General features: G+C 37.7%; 1 protein-coding gene across 1 annotated transcript in view; it reads right to left on the bottom strand.

The window, feature by feature from the left end:
• Positions 1-16,444, bottom strand: part of CORIN (corin, serine peptidase) — a gene marked incomplete at its 5' end in the record, with an annotated part of 109,747 nt that overhangs the window by 35,757 nt on the left and 57,546 nt on the right. Inside the window, 4 exons of the mRNA XM_010019355.1 lie at positions 3,212-3,443; positions 8,694-8,792; positions 10,892-11,008; positions 13,595-13,702. Coding sequence (XP_010017657.1) covers positions 3,212-3,443; positions 8,694-8,792; positions 10,892-11,008; positions 13,595-13,702 — 556 coding nt within the window. The remainder of the gene's footprint in view (positions 1-3,211; positions 3,444-8,693; positions 8,793-10,891; positions 11,009-13,594; positions 13,703-16,444) is intronic.

Raw genomic sequence — 16,444 nt, 5'->3', positions numbered from 1 at the left:
AGGCAAGTCAACCAGGACCTTGCACTTGGCCTTGTTGAACTTCATGAGGTTTGCACCATTAAAGGTCCCTCTGGATGGCATCCCTTCTCTCCAGTTTGTTGACAGCACCACACAAGTTGATGTCATCTGCAAACCTGGTGAGGATGCACTCAATCCCACTGTCCATGTCACCGACAAAGATGCTGAACAGCGCCAGTCCTAATATCGATCCCTGAGGATCACCATTTATCACTGGCCTCCACGTGGACATTGAGCCACTGGCCACAACTTTTTGAGTATGATCATCCAGACAATTCCTTATCCACTGAGTGGTCCAACCATCAAATCCATGCCTATCCAGTCTAGAGACAAGGATGCTGTGCAGGACAGTGCCTTGCAGAAGTCCAGGTAGATGACGTCAGTGGCTCTTCCCTTATCCACCAATGCTGTCACCTGCCATAGAAGGCCACCAAATTTGTCACACACAATTTGCTCTTAGTGAAGCCATGTTGGCTGTCACCAATAACCTCCTTATTTTCCATGTATCTTTGCATAGTTTCCAGGAGGATCTGCTCCATCATCTTGCTGGGTTCTGAGGTGAGACTCACTGGCCTATAGTTCCCCACATCTTCATTTTTCCTCTTTTTAAAAATGAGGATTACTTTTCCCTTTTCCAGTCAGCAGGATCTTTACCAGACTGCCACAGCTTCTCAAATATGATGGAAAACAGCTGGTAATTTCTTCCACCAGTTCCTACAAGACCTGTGGATGCATCTCATCAGGTCCCATGGACTTGTGTACCTTCAGGTTCCTGAGATGATCTCAAACCTGATCTTCTCCTACAGCAGGGGGCTGTTCATTCTCTCAGTCCCTGCCTTTGTGCCTTTTGTGACTTGGGTAGTGTGGCTGGAGCACTTGCCAGTGAAGACCAAATGCAGAAAAGCCACTGAGTGTCTCGGTCTTCTCAATGTTCTGGGTCTCCTGTTTCCTTACGAAGGGGGCTCACATTTTCCCTTGTCTTCATTTTATCCCCAATGTACCTACAGAAGTTTTTCTTGTTGCCTTTAATGTCCCTGGACAGAGTTAGTTCTATTTATTATACTGCTTTCTTAAAGGATAAAAAAGAAAAAAATTTCAAACAAGCAAGCCTGTAACAAACCACCCTGTAACTTTGCATATATGCAATATTCTAACTTTCCTGTTAGGTCCCTATGTAAGAATTAAACAATATCTGGGTAAATTTCCCTGGACTTAACTTGCATTGAGAACCACATCGCTAGATAAAGTAATGTTATCTATTTGTCAACAATGTCACATGGTAGGAAATCTTAGGACATGTATTGCAAATTGCAATGCACTTTCCTTTCAAGGCAGTAGATGTTAATTGATCGGTATCATCAAGGTAAGCCCATTAGAAGATACAGAAATACAGTATGAGAAGGCTTCAACAGCCAGTAGCTCGAAGAGCTCTGCCTGCTGATCAGGTTTATTAGCTCTCCTAATCTGCAACAACTGCTGCTACCGAAGTGACAAGATTTAGAGAACATAGTCTCTTTTGAACAGATAGAGGCATAACCCTGAAAAGCACAATGATGTTTATTGATGAGAATGGTAGAAAAGTTAATCTGATAAGCAGAAAGCCTAAGTTAGTCTATAATTCAGAACGAGGCAGTACTCCTCTAATTCAGAAAGGTAAGCATTCATTAAAATTGCAAGTTTTGTTATTGGTATTTGGATAGGGCTTTGCATAGTTGAAGTGATATACTAATGCAAGGAACTATTACAAATGCTGATGTTCCAAATTAAATTAATTGGTTCTATGTTTAAATACCCTTTATAGTGGTGCAACTCTAATCAAACACAGAAATGGAAAATACTTTGTACAAAGCTCACAGCATCCTTCTGGACATGTTATCCAGCTGTGTGGTGGGCAGGTTCACAGTGTGCTGGGTGAACAGCTAGCTGAAGGGCAGAACTCAAAGGATCGTAGTGTCTGGGGCTACCTCTGGCTGGTGACTGGTCACCAGCAGTGTTCCTCATGGCTCAGTTCTAGGGCCAGTTCTGCTCAATGTATTTGTCAATGATCTGGATGCAGGAGTTGAATGTACCATCAACAAGTTTGCTGATGATACCAAACTGGGAAGTGCTGTTGACACTCTTGAGGGATGAGGGGTCTTGCAGAGGGCTCTAGATAGATTGCACTATTGGGTAGTGATTAATAGGATGAAATTTAACAAGATCAAATGCCATATTCTGCACCTAAGACAGAGTAACGCCAGGCACAAGTATAAACTGGGCAAGGAGTGGCTGGAGAGCAGCCCTGCAGAAAGATCTGGTGGAGCTGGTCAGCAACAGGCTTGATACAATCCAGCAGTGTTCCCTGGCAGCCAAGAGGGCAAACTGCACCCTGTGGTGCATCAAACACTATATAACCAGCCAGTCAAAAGAGGTCATCATCCCACTGTGTTCAACATTGTATGATCTCACCTTGAGTGCTGTGTGAAGTTCTGGAACCCACAATTTAAGAAGGATGTGAAGGTCCTTGAATGTGTCCAAAGGAGGGCAGCAAAGCTGGTGAAAGGGCTGGAAGGAATGTCCTACGAGGAGCAGCTAAGGACTTTGTGCTTGACTAGTTTGGAAAAACGAAGGCAAAAGAGCAACCTCATTGCTCTCCACAGTTTTCTGAGGAGAGGAAGCAGAGAAGGAGGTGCTGACATCTTCTCCATGGCATCCAGTGATAGGACACTTGGGGATGGTTCAAAGCTGCACCAGGGGAGGCTGACAGTGGATGTTAGGAAGCATTTCTTCACAGAGAGGGTTGTCAAACACTGGAACAGGCTTCCCAGAGAGGCAGTTGATAAGGCAGGCTTTTGGACAATGCCCTTAATAACATGCTTTAACTTGGTGAGCCCTGAATTGGTCAGGGAGTTGGACTAGATGATTGATGTAGTTCCCTTCCAAATGAAAGTCTGTTCTATTCAATATATACATTTTGAAAATTAGTGAACTGCTATTCCTCTCCTTGTTTTGAGTACTTCAGATACTAATCACATATCGCTAATACACACGTGTAATGAACTGAATTTAATGACCTTTTAAAATGTGGTTTTCTACCTTTTGCTATGGAATTCCAAACCAAAATTTCTGGCATTCTGAATGGCAACAGAAAATTGGGAAAGACTAATATGACAGACAATGTCATTCAAGAATTAAATGAAGTATAGGATAGTACCTGCAAGGTGGGATCCGCTGATTTGTATAGGGGTCACATTTTGGTACTAAGATTGTACAGGCAAAAAACATAAGGTACTTGTAGCAGTTGGTCTGAACCAAGGCTGGGAAAAGGGAAGACTCCCAGCTGATAGAAGCTTCCTTCTGCGTCCTGTGTCCCAGGTAGTTTGGGTAATAAGTATAGTTGTAAGGCAAGTTCATACAGAGTTCCAGAGTAATCGGTTCACACTGACCTTTCACAGAAAGAAAAGGAAAAAAAAATAAAAAAAAAAAAGAAACAAAAATGGTGTGAGATGAAATGAAATACAGAAGAAATAATTTATCAAATTTATCAGTCAGGGAATTTCCACGAAGGCTTGAGAAACCACAAAAGCTCAAGACCCCATATAAGTAAAGAAAGGTGGGTTTGACCTCTACCTACCTTATAATCTATTCAGAGGCTTACATTCCCTCACCAATATTCATTAACTTCCTGAGTAACATCCTAACTTTAACGTGTTACAATAAACCATTCTTTAAAAACAGATTTATTCTTTTCAAATCGAGTTTCTGATGATTTTCAAGAGTTCCTATACCATACAGCAATGCACCCATAACACAACTCCTACTGGCAGGGCAAATGTCAAAATTAAGAAGACTGGGATTATATGATACTTTGGGTTGGAAAGGATCTTAGGAGGTCTCTAGTCCAATGTCCTGCTCAAAGCTTTGTCAGCTCTGAGGACTGATCAGGTTTCTCAAAGCTTTGTTTGGTTGGGTCTTGAAAAATCTCTAATGACAGAAACTCCACAGTTTCTCTGTATTGAAAGCAGAAGGCAGGGGTTTTTATTTTATTTCATTTTTTGCATCCCAAGATCTGGAGGAAGAATGAGGACAACTATGTATTGCACAAACACTGAGTAAGAGACAACAATCTACACACTAATAATTTAATTCAGATAAGGCATAATTGATAATAAAGAGAATGATAAGCAAGAAAAAAAAATAAATGCAACAACTACAAGCCCATATGATCACACTGACTACAGCTATATACAGAAGTCATTCAGCTTTTAGGGAGTTCATGACAACACACGTTAAAGTGACCAAGTATTTTGGATTTAAAATATTGCATAGCTTTTGAATTTCTTCCCAAGGTGGTAGTCAGAAACAGTTACATTTTAATTTTCCACCACAACAGAAGAATTTCTGTGAAAAAGTATACTACTCAAAAGTTATTTGTTACCAAAAGACTGCGTATATTTGCCTGTTCTGAAAGCAAATGTATCTTAACGTGATTGATATTGCCCACCAGCCACTTGTGGTAACTCTCTGATTCTATAGCTGGATCCAACAGTCAGTTATTCCACTGATCAGCAGAACTGTCCATTCATTCTTGGACTGGCATTCCCTATTATAATGTCTTTCAGTTTTTATTTCTGATCTGAAGATCATGGAGCTCATTTTATACATAACTTTTCCCCTCTGCTAAATCCTTGCATACTGCCCATACTTCTGTCATCTCAAACCACTTAGTCCCAGCCTTGGGGTATATGAGGTTCAAAGACTACAACAATCCTTGTCTCACTACTGCAATTTCCTTTTCCTCATGAACTCTCCCTTGTGCTCTCACACTTCAGTTGCCCAGATCAGTTTGGTTTTGTCTTTTGATTTTTCCCCAGTAAGCATCTTTTCTTGATGTGTACAGAATATTACATGCTCATCAGTATTTCATGATGAAACCCCAGTAAATGAACCCCAAAGTACATGCAATGTTTTGTTTGTATAACATAACATTCAAAACTAAAGAGCAGAAATGTACATGTATCATTATCGTGTTTGTTATGCCTCATATTTATAGGGATTTAGGTGAATTCTAGGAGAAAATCTAGCCTGAAATGCCTTTGTAGGATACAAGTTTTCTTTTTACATGTTTTCAATATGATTACAATTTTCGCACTGCGTTTAGAAAGAAGTTTCTATCGCATTATGTGCAAAGATGTCATTGTAGGTTTGAAAATAGTAACTTTTGACTCTTACACCCAATTCCCTACAATCCACAAGCAGAGTAACAAACAGAGCATACACACCAGGGGAACATCTGACTGAATTCAGGTAACCCAAATGTTAACCTTTCCTTCTGATGTCTGTCCTACAGTTTATCTTGCTTCTCCCTTATTTATAGTACATATAAGTACAAGCTATTGAGTAGAGAACAAGGAATAAAATCCATTGCATCTTATCCTAAACAAAAAAAACCCAAAACAACCAAGCCAAACCAAACCACCCAAAAAACCACAAATAAATCCACACAAAAAAACCAAATCACAAAACCCCAAAACCAAAAAACCAAACCCATAAACCATCAGATTATGCATGGGTTTAGTAATCTTCATGTATTTACTATTAACTTGCTCTTACCTACTATACAAAAGTTAGTTCCAAACATAGTAACAGAAGTGAATAGGTATTTCACAGAATTTTAGAAGGGTTAAGGTTGGAAGGGACCTCTGGAGGTCATCTGGTCCAATCCCCCTGCTCAGAAAGAGCCACCTAGAGCAGGTTGTGCAGAATCATGCCCAGACAGCTTCTGACTGTCTAGGGATTCTCCACAACCTCTTCCAGGCAACCTGTGTCCAATCACCCTGTCAGTAAAACAAATGTTTCCTTATATTCAGAGTTATCCTTATGCTTCCATGTTTCAGTTTGTGCCCATTGCCTTTGGTCCTGTCACAGAGCACCAAAAACCAGAATAGCCTGCCTCTGTCATCTTTACACTCTCCATTCAGCTTTTTGTTCTGTTATCCTAAATATATTATTACTGCTTTATAATGCTACCCTAAACTGATCAGACATTATCACACATGCAGAATATCCACTTTAATCAATATTGTGAAATGTTGCCTATGCTGTGGAATTTTCCAACCAAAGTGTTATTTGGGTGAGAAGATACTGCTTTGTCAACACTGAAGTTTTCTATAGGAATTCTCATGTCTTACCAAAGAGGAAATAACTCTTGTCAAAATACGAACAGCAAAAATAACATGAAAAAAGACAATATTACTTCCAGACATTACGCAAAAGAAACCTCTCCCAAATTCTCTTGCTGTTCCATTGTGTATAAACAATTAAATATTCACTGGACCAGAATGGGAGAGAGATGATCTGCAAACCTAATTCAGATTATGTGTTATTCCTGTTGAGAACTATGGACTGTTGCCCATAATATGACAAGGAAGCATTTTCGCTAAAAAGCTCTTGGGTTTCTTATTACACGGAATAGGAACATTGTTTTAGAACTCAAATATCACACATCAAAAAAGGTTTTTCACTGTCTTGTAACATAGTCCCAGCCACTCAAATGTTTTCCAAAATTACTTTTCAATACATGCAATGGGATACAAAAATTTGCATTTTTCAGAAAAAGATTTTGGTCTACAGGACAAACTGTTCTGGACTACAGTAATTCTTATACTGATTTATCCACAAGGAAGATAAGTCCAAGAAAGAAAGTACACTTTCAGCTCTCTCTCATTGTGAGAGCAACTGAAGTGAGTCACATTGCTTGAAAGACTTGCCTTTTACAGGACTGTAGCCTCTCATTATGAAAGGTAATTTGCTTAAGAGAGAGCTGCTTCCCTGAGTAGGTAAGAACCAGAGCCTGCTATGGGTATTTATGTATTTTTGTACTTGTTGGGCAAGGCTGCTGCTGGTGCCTTGTTTGCCACCCAAATAGAGGACCTGTCTTACGGACAACTGGTGACTACACAGCCATCAGCTGTGAATCCAATGTTGTTTCTGTCACAGTATATCAGATATATTTTACGTGGTCTTTACTAAGCAGTTTAAGCTGTAAGTATTTAAAAATAAATAAAATTACAAATTACTGCCTTCTTTTGACCTGAGTAAATGTAAAGTTACTACCATTTTAAACATAAAAACCAGGGTTTAGTGTAACGCCTGTTAACTTTTGGAAGCATTATGAGTAAAACTTTGAAACAATAAATAGAAATATGGAAACCCCATTCCTGGGCAAACCATAGCTTTGTGACAATGTCAGTAATGCTCAAATAAAAAAGCTGTTCTTCACATGGAGAAACTGAGAAACAACACCTGTTGTTAAAGGCTCAGGCTGCTAAAGCTGACGGTTCTCCTGCAGGCGGAGAGATCTAGGACTAAACATCCTTCATTCCCATGAGCATTCAGCCCACAGAGAATCAGTCTTATCACGCCCATTTAAATCTGTGACTAGCTAAAGTGAAGTTACTCAAGTCACCAATTATATCTCAATCAATACTTGTATATTCTGACCTTAAAATATGACCTTCAAGTCTCACCAAAGATAAGAAAAAATTACTTGAAGAACTGTTTTCTGTGGAGATGCCAGGCACCTACAGTTTCAAGGGATTTCAGCAGGAACTGCAGATGGCGGTCAACAGCCAAAGTAATTTGATCTGTTGTGATATCTCATGTTTAATTTCTCCTTTTTTTTAGTGTATGTATCCCAAGATATATTGATTCCTTTTGTCCAGGAGAGGGATAACCTCTCACAGTAGATAATATCTGACCATGAATTGCAAGACACAGATGAGAAAATGACTGAGATAATTCAATGAAGATATCTGAGATTTCAACAAAAATGATTCTACGATTCTATAAGAAAGTGTGCCATAAGTCACCTTGGCTGAACATGGGTCTCCTGACCAAGCTCCAACACGAGAAGATACACAAAGACATAAGAGGGGATAAAGCACTGAAGTGGAACATAGAGAAATTTCCCAAGCATACAAGAATGGAGTTAGAAAAGCCAAAGCTCATCTAGAGTTGAAACTACTGGACAACGTAAAGGGCAAGAAGGAATACTCTTGTAAGTATATTGGCAGCAAAAGGAAACAAAAAAAAAAACGTGGGTCTGCTGCTCACTGGGGCAGGGGAACTAGTGACAAGACACACAGAAAAGACAAATGTCTTTTAAGCCTCAGTTTCCAGTGAGGAATATCACTGCAAGGCTGCTTTATATCATTGATCATACAATATGTATTGGTCAGAAGAATAACTAGTTTTGCCGGTTTAAATATCAAAACTATTCCTTCATAAAAAGGCTAAAAGTCCTCCAGACTACTAAACACAGAACCATGTTTTCTTGTATTCTGAAATTAAACCAGTAGCTCTACTTTACACTTACACTATGTTGTTACTTCATATAAACACTGAATGTCATTAAATGTTAAGAAGCACCACTGCAAATAGTCATTAAAAACATATCAAAAATTCATGGAAGGGAAAATATCTCAATGTCAAATGTTATGAGGATGTCCAAGTACATCAATAATCAAGAGTTATGATGGAACTGTTGTTTCAACTTTGTCCTTACAATACTTAATCATTATACATGTGCATTAAATAGTAAATTAAAGTATTATTTACTGTGTCCTACCCCGAATCCTTGTTATACTCTAAACCACCCTAAAACAGTGACAGTGTGAAGCATGTCACCTACTTACTGCAGTTTGTCTGGCTGTTTCTCATCTCACAGAGAGAAGTTCCACAGGGATCAGGACAGAAAGTACATCTCTGGTCTCCCTCCTGACAGAGGGTTTGACCTGAGGAAAACAGAAATTATTATTCTAATTATTTACTAGACTAATAAAAATGACTGGAGTGCAGCAATGAGAAAATACAGAGTTTACGTTACAATTAAGTATTTCCTTTACATAATTAAGTACCCCACAGCATTTCAAGTGCAGCAATGGAGTGTTGTAACGAAGAAAAGTGTGCAGGAGTGTCCAGATGTCACTTTTCTTTGCCCCTATACTTAAAATAAGAATTTATATCCCAGTTTCTGATTGAGAGGTATGGATCTCTGAAAGTCATTTACCACAATTCTGTGGCAAAGTACGAAAAGACATATAAATCGGATTTCAAAGGGAACAATAGGCTCTAGCTGAAAGAGAATGTTTTCTGGGAATTATTCTTCAGGGCCATTCAGTTGATCCACTTCTCATTCTATGATTGCTTTGGTGGACAATAAAAATCATCCTAAAGAAAGGTCATCGGAGCTGAAGTGCCATTGTCCTTCTTTGGCTGGCTAAAACGCAAGCAACAACAAGAAACCCTAAAAGGTTATGGTCCTAAAAATGGAATTCAGAGCAACTAAAACCAGAACTTCAATAAAACATTTCTGAACATACTACCTGGGTAGTTAGTTTCGCTGACAAATCCCTGGACTTCTCTCTGTCTCATAGTGGTGATAGCTCCTTTCCAAACGATTAAACTCTCTCTTCAATGTGACTTTGGCAAAAGCAATCATTTAATTTACTATTCTGTACACAGAAACCAAACAGTCTGGATTTCATCATCTTATCCTCTTTAAAATGGGTTATTGCAACTACTACTTAGTGTTTGTGTTGCATTATGGTCAACACGTTAATCATTCAGTCATGGCATCCTTATATTGGCGTACAGAAGATGCTGAAGAAACATCTTATTTCAATGATCTTGACAACAAAGAACTGATGATGTAGTCATGTGGATTTACTTCCCTTCATATATGTTATATATTGAAGCAATGGAGGTACTTTCTTTTGCTGTAGCAATTGACTGTCTTATTTTACAGGTGCAGCTGATTGCAAAATTGAACTTGAAAAATACAGAAAACTTCTTAAATTCTAAAACTATTACAAAGAATTACATTAAAATTATTTTTCTAAGTTTGCTCCAACCCCTTCTTATCCCACAATGGAAGAGTTTCTCAACTCTTTAAAATTCCTTTTGCTGCAATGTAGATTCTCTAGATCCGAGCACAGCCAATGCTGAATATCTATAAACACCCTCTCTTTTGAAGGCATCACAGAACCAGCTGTGTATTTATCATATGATAACAGATGTGTTCTACTCTAATAACTCGTGAATAGGTTGTCTTACTATCACTACATCTGACAACCCTAGGGTTTTCTAAACAAAGTTAACTAATTTCTCTAAAAGTAAAATTCGAAAGAGAATGTCATTAATAATTCTCTCATCAAAGGAAAGGCTGCTATCTGAACCTACCTTACCATGAACAAGAGAGTTATATGTGAAAAATACCCTCAAATACTTGAAACCATCACAACACGACAACATTTCTTTTTGAGTGTCAAAATGTACCACAGGACACAAGTCTTTGGGAAAACATGTTCTGGGGCTCAAGAAACTGCCTGATTTCCCCTTCTTACATACAATCCATCATGAGACAGCTATTAAGTAGCTATGAAAACTTACTATTTTGTATATTTTCCCTTAGTCACACTAAATCATTAATTTACTTTGGAAAACACCCTTTCTCTGATTCCCAAATTCTGATGAAAAAATAATTTTCATGAGACAATTCCTTCTCAAATGGCACCAATTCCTGTGATAATAGCTTCTAATTGCTGCAAACAACGTGATTATATATCAATTTATTTCAAGTAACGTCTCATCATGTCACATAACCAAAACCTATACTAAATATCACCTCCATTTCCTTAACTTTTTATATATTTAAGGACTAATAAAACTCTGCTTACAAATTCCTGTGTGAAAGCAGACACCAACCAATGCTAGCAAGTGTTCTTTGAAAGGCAATGAAAGTAAATGTCAGACAGCTTTAGCTAAAGACACTTCAGAACAAAGCAGTCAATGGTAGGTTCAGTAAGAAGAGTAAAATGAGGGATATCCTCACTTTCACTGCAGTTTTCTTCATCGCTTCCATCTTTACAGTCATTATCTCCATCACACTGGAATGCACTAGGAATGCACTGCCCATTTCTGCACTCCACCAGACCCTGACTATGACATGCTAGAGAGAAAAAAAATGATGATATACTGGTTAACTTAGGTTAATGAAGGTCTTAATTATTTTTGAACTTTACATTGAAGTTATTTCAGGAGGAGCCAATAACACTGCTTAGGTCACTAGGCGACATTTTTCACTGTATGTAGGCTATGCTTTCAATAACTTACAGCTACAACCAACCAACAAAAGCACCATTTTTACTCATCTAAAAATTGTCATCTTTTCTTTGCCCTTTTACTTACATTCCTTTATTCAGAATAGCTTCTTAGGCTTCAGGGAAAACTCTAGGATAGTGGTTGCAAGGTCAAGCACCAAATGGCACCAAGAATCAAAGCAGTATAAGCATAAATCTTATGAGAACTTTAATCACATTAAAACATGCGCTAGTTCCCCAAGGCTTGATTTTGCAACATCGGCAATATTCTAGGGTAGTTGTTCTGCAGATATACACCATTATCACTGGAGCAGACAGAAGTCCCAACTCTGACAAGCCGTGATAGGTTACATACAGACACATGAGAAAGCTGTCACAAACTCAGAATGCCTACAGTTTAAAGAGGTTATATACTTTCATTCATTCTTCTTTAATGGGAGCATTACAATAAACAAAAAGGCAATTCTGTAATTAATAAGCAGCTGAAATGCAAGGCAATGCTGGTACTTCTCAACAGTGGCAACAGATGCTTAATTTGCTGCAGCTGTCTTCCAGCAGGAACATACGTCAAATGCGAACTTCTCAAATAAACTTCTAGTTGTGCCTTACAAGTAATAAGTAAGTATAATACTTATCTTACATTATTTTTATTTTTAAAGAAATAAAAAACTGATTTCAAAATTAAAGGAACTTACAGCAATTGATTTCATCTGATTTGTCTATACAATCATGGTCACCATCACATACCCAATCAGCAGTTATACATCTCCCATCTCCACATTGATGATGTGTCACTGGATTACAATCTAATTAAAATGCAAATGTGATGACAAAAAAAAAAGGATGATAAGTTACAATTTGTGTATTTTGTGATTTTGATCAATTGTTCTATGCCTATAAGCTAATAATTCTTACCAATGAGCCATTCTGAAGTTGTAAAATGCAATAAGAGATTTTTCTGTTCCTGGAGATTTTTTTGCAGATGGTAGTTACATATGTTCTGAATTCTATTGCCTATATAGATAGCAATGTACTCACTCCTTCTCTCAGATGCACGGTTGTTTCAACTTGCAAATAAACACAGTTCTAAGATTTGTTAAGCAGATTAAAAGATCTGTATTCCCATTTCATGAAATGCCGTTCAGTTAGCCAACATTTCCAGTTGCCATCAGGGAAAATAATTTCCTACATTTATCTTTTAACTATGAAGTAAAAAAAAAAAGTTTCATTTGCCATATTTGGCACTTAATCAGAAACTGGTTTTGCATATACTCAGAATTTTTCATAAGAATGACCTACAAAGAAACTATTCCAATCTTCATCTTACTTTTCCTGCACAAGTGCTTCCACAAATAAAAACATTCTCTTGAGCAGTCGGACTTTACATCAAAATAAATAGGGAGTGTACACAGTCTGATATGAGACCCATTTATAACCTGTGCAAAAAGTTAGATCTTAAATTTTCTATGGAAAAAAAACCCTATCTCAAGATAGCAATGGTAGAAGTTAGATAAACGTTCAGGAAAGTCTTTAATCAAAGATAGATTATGGGAAAATTAAATCCAAACAAAACCAAACCAAACCAAACAAAAAAACCAAACCCAAACCAAAACAGAACAAAAAAAAAGAGAACAACCAGAACTGACAAAAAGTAGTGAAAGATCTTAGAGAATTGGTTAATCTGGGCAGAAACATAAAAAAAACTATAAAAAAAAAAATTTGCACTGATTTTTAGTTTTGAAGTTCCCTGTGCTTTTCCTTAGAAAAGCAAAAGAACAAAAAGTGAGAACTAATATTTTAAATTTTAAACACTCATTTAAGAGCACTTCATTTTTCTTAGGTGTAGCACCAGGAGCAAAAGTTAAAAAAACTAAGGCTTTCAAAGTTTTGCAATATTTACATGTGATAATTACTCTTTTTTATGGCAAAACTTCATCTTTTCCCTATGAAATTCAAGTGTAGGTAGAAAGACAAATATAAGGACGCAGAACATACAAAGCTGACTGAAAGCAGGATTTGAAAGAAACATAATTTGATCATCAAAATATGCAAGTTCATTCTGAAGCTTACGTAAAAACAGTTCAGCTGTAAAACAGTTGGCATCAACAGTGTGTAGGCTCTTACGGTTTGCTTCCATCTTGTTAAATTCAGCCAAGTTAGCAAGAAAGCAAATATAACATCTTTAATTAGTTTTAAAAAAATTGTGAATCAGAGTATTTCTTCAAAATACCGCTACCTTTAAAAATTTTGATTGACCCACAACTCTCCTTTAAACCTTTACAAACTGCACATAAAATCTATAAGCTGTTTTTACTTTACCCAAAGAGAATAATAGCAGGGTATATTACTCTTTCAATAGTTTAAAGAAACAGATTGATGTCTTAGGCAATACTGGTATCTTAAAGACTTTATAAAAGCATAAAACTTCCATTTACCACAGTTTTGTTCGTCGCTAAGGTCTCCACAGTCATCATATCCATCACAAAGAAACGTATAATTTAAGCATTTTCCTGTGTCGCAACGAAATACATCATCACTGCAGTCTACAAAACAAATTTTTGTAAATGTTAACATGACTTTGGAACATTCATATAAACTATGAATGTATTGATTAAATCAAAATTAGCTAAAGATACCTCCCAATTTACAGGTATGCATTAACATCCAATGTGCATCAGTTTATTAGAATCTAATATGGAAGAACAAGAAAGATGAAAAGCAATTTTTAGACATTTGTATTACCAATTGCTTTTTTGATCAATACCATGAGAAGAAAGCACTCTGGTTACACGTATGGACCAAAATGTTCAACTAAATTTATACACATACAGTTCTTGAGTAAGGTGGTGGGTTTCATCAGCTAGATTGCTAGGACAGTCTTGAGAACCTGATGTAGCTACTAGGTGAAGCTGAAGCTTTTATCAGCAAAATCGAGATCCCCAGACCTTGCTTTTGAGCCTGCCATCAATTTTCCAATAGTTTCAAGTGAGTTTTATGCAGAATTTGGCCTGATGCTGTCTCATCAAGGATTTCTTCGCACTGTCAGCCCTAGGCGGGTTTAGCCTTTCTTTCCATGGCTGAGGCCTTCAGTAAAGCCTTGATAAATATTCTGTAAGAATATCCAGAATGTTTGATAGAAACACAGAATCCACCTTGTAGTAGTTAGGAAAGGGGGGAGAAGAGAAAATAGGGTTGGCTGTGTCTGGTCCCATTAGTAATAACTTTTTAACTCTAGGCTTTTTCTTCACATCTGGCTTTTCAAGGGAGAATACCAGGATATAGAGCAGGTACCTGGACCACCCCTCCTTCCTTTTGAAGCTATGCCACTGGAACCAACGAAGTTCTTTGTGCCCTTTCTTACTGGGGTAAGTGGTCAGTTTTAAATGAGTTCTTTCCTGGAAAACATGCAGAAAGAGCTCCAAGAGCAGGCAGTGGTACAAGGCATAAGTCTTTCCCCTCAGCTGAGATGCTCCACCACTAAACAACAGAATCATGCTACCGCTTGCTTTTCTCCTCCTGGTATGTGACTCCTGTGTTCATGATTGCACAGTGGTCCCTCTTTGAAAGACGGGCGTCCTTCTAAGTATATTACACATTCCAAGGTGTAGCATTCTCTCAGAAAGTGCAGGCGTGTTTCTATCCCTCCAGATCAATGTCAGCCAAGTGTTCCACTTCCTAGGTGAGTGCTTACCTCTGGGTAAGTTTATTTTTTAATTTCCATCCATAACCTCATTCTTGTTTACATTCATACCTCTGTAGCTGCACAGTGTCCTTTAGGGTATGGCAGCTCTCCTGCCCACACTGACAGGGTAAACAAAAAGAATACAAACTTCCTGGCAAGGAAGTAAGATTCGCTTGATGAAAATCTAACAGTCTTAACATACATTTTCTTCACGATATTGGCCATAATACATAGTATGGGGTAGCTAGTTACCTCCATCAGAATAAGATGGGCACATTGCAGCTGCCGTTTGTAAAAGACAATGATGGTACAAGCTCAGTTTTCATACAGTTAAATACAAATTCCTATTGTATACCCCACAAATAAAGCCTGGTCAAACCTTTGCATTCTGCAACCGTTCGATCTCACTCATGCGTACTGTTTTCACCACTTCACTATTGCATCACATGTCGTTCTGACCATGAATCACCTCAGTCCAACACTCATGATTTTACATTAAAAGATGTAAAGATTTTAAATTTTAAAGACATATGTGCCGACTCAGTGTACATTTTGTGCCACGTCAAGGAGTAAATAAGACCTTAATTCAACAAGACGCTCTACACTGGGGTGTGGCATGCAGTGGCCCATGTGTGTAAACAGTTTCGTTTATATTTTATTACCAAAATGGTCTTCATCTTGTTCACCCTTGGTGAAAGAGAAGTATGACTGAGAAAGTCACACAGGAAGGAAGAGGAAGTAAGTGTATGTATTAAGAAAGTGTGCATCTGATTGCAGCCAAAGAGATGTAAGAGAGCCTGTTGCATTTGGTACATTACACGTAAAACTTGCTCATCAGGATGCTTCTGACAGATCCATGTTTTGGCACTGATAATTTATGCATTTGTACATCATTGTTACAGCTTCTTTCCTGTTCAGATTCCTGTGTGATAGTTGGCTGAGCTGAATTCTGATTCCTCAGCTGTTAACCTACATTGCACAGTCACAGACTAAATGGTACAAGCAATGTGGTGAAATCCTAAACACCAGTTTTCGGCTGCAGCTGTGAAAGTAGTGATACAGCTAAGTAAATTCAACTATACTTCGAAAAAGAGGGATGGAGACTTCTAAAGCCTAACTATTGCCTGCATACTTATTATGGCCCATCAAAGGCAAGAAGAGAAAAATGCAAGTCAAGAGCCAGGAAAAGAAGAGACCACATCATGTGATCAGTTTCTTGATGCAGAATCCTGAAAGGAGATTCTAGAAAGAATTATTAATATGAAAAAGATTAAAACTAGAGACTTCTACATTTCATAGTCCATATAATTTTCAACATTAAAACTAAAGAGGCATAGCTGTAAGATTCACTTATGTAACTTTAGACATCTACATCATTTGGTTTCTAAAGCATACAGGCCATCTAAATTATCTGCTTCAAATAGGACAAATCATGCATCAGAAGTTTCCCTCGTCTGATTTTCCATACAGCCAATTTAGACATTTAGCTCAGATAAAGTCACCTGTACAGGGAGACAGGCAATTCCATCCCTAATGTATGTCATCTCATAACTAAAAACCAAGGACAGCTCTCCAATCTAGTAATATCTAAAACAAGTACAAG

Source organism: Nestor notabilis, unplaced genomic scaffold, assembly GCF_000696875.1.
Source record: "Nestor notabilis isolate BGI_N333 unplaced genomic scaffold, ASM69687v1 scaffold1248, whole genome shotgun sequence".
NCBI classification, from domain to species: domain Eukaryota; kingdom Metazoa; phylum Chordata; class Aves; order Psittaciformes; family Psittacidae; genus Nestor; species Nestor notabilis.
Note: the sequence above shows the minus strand (reverse complement) of the source record. Positions and strands in the feature narration are given on the sequence as shown.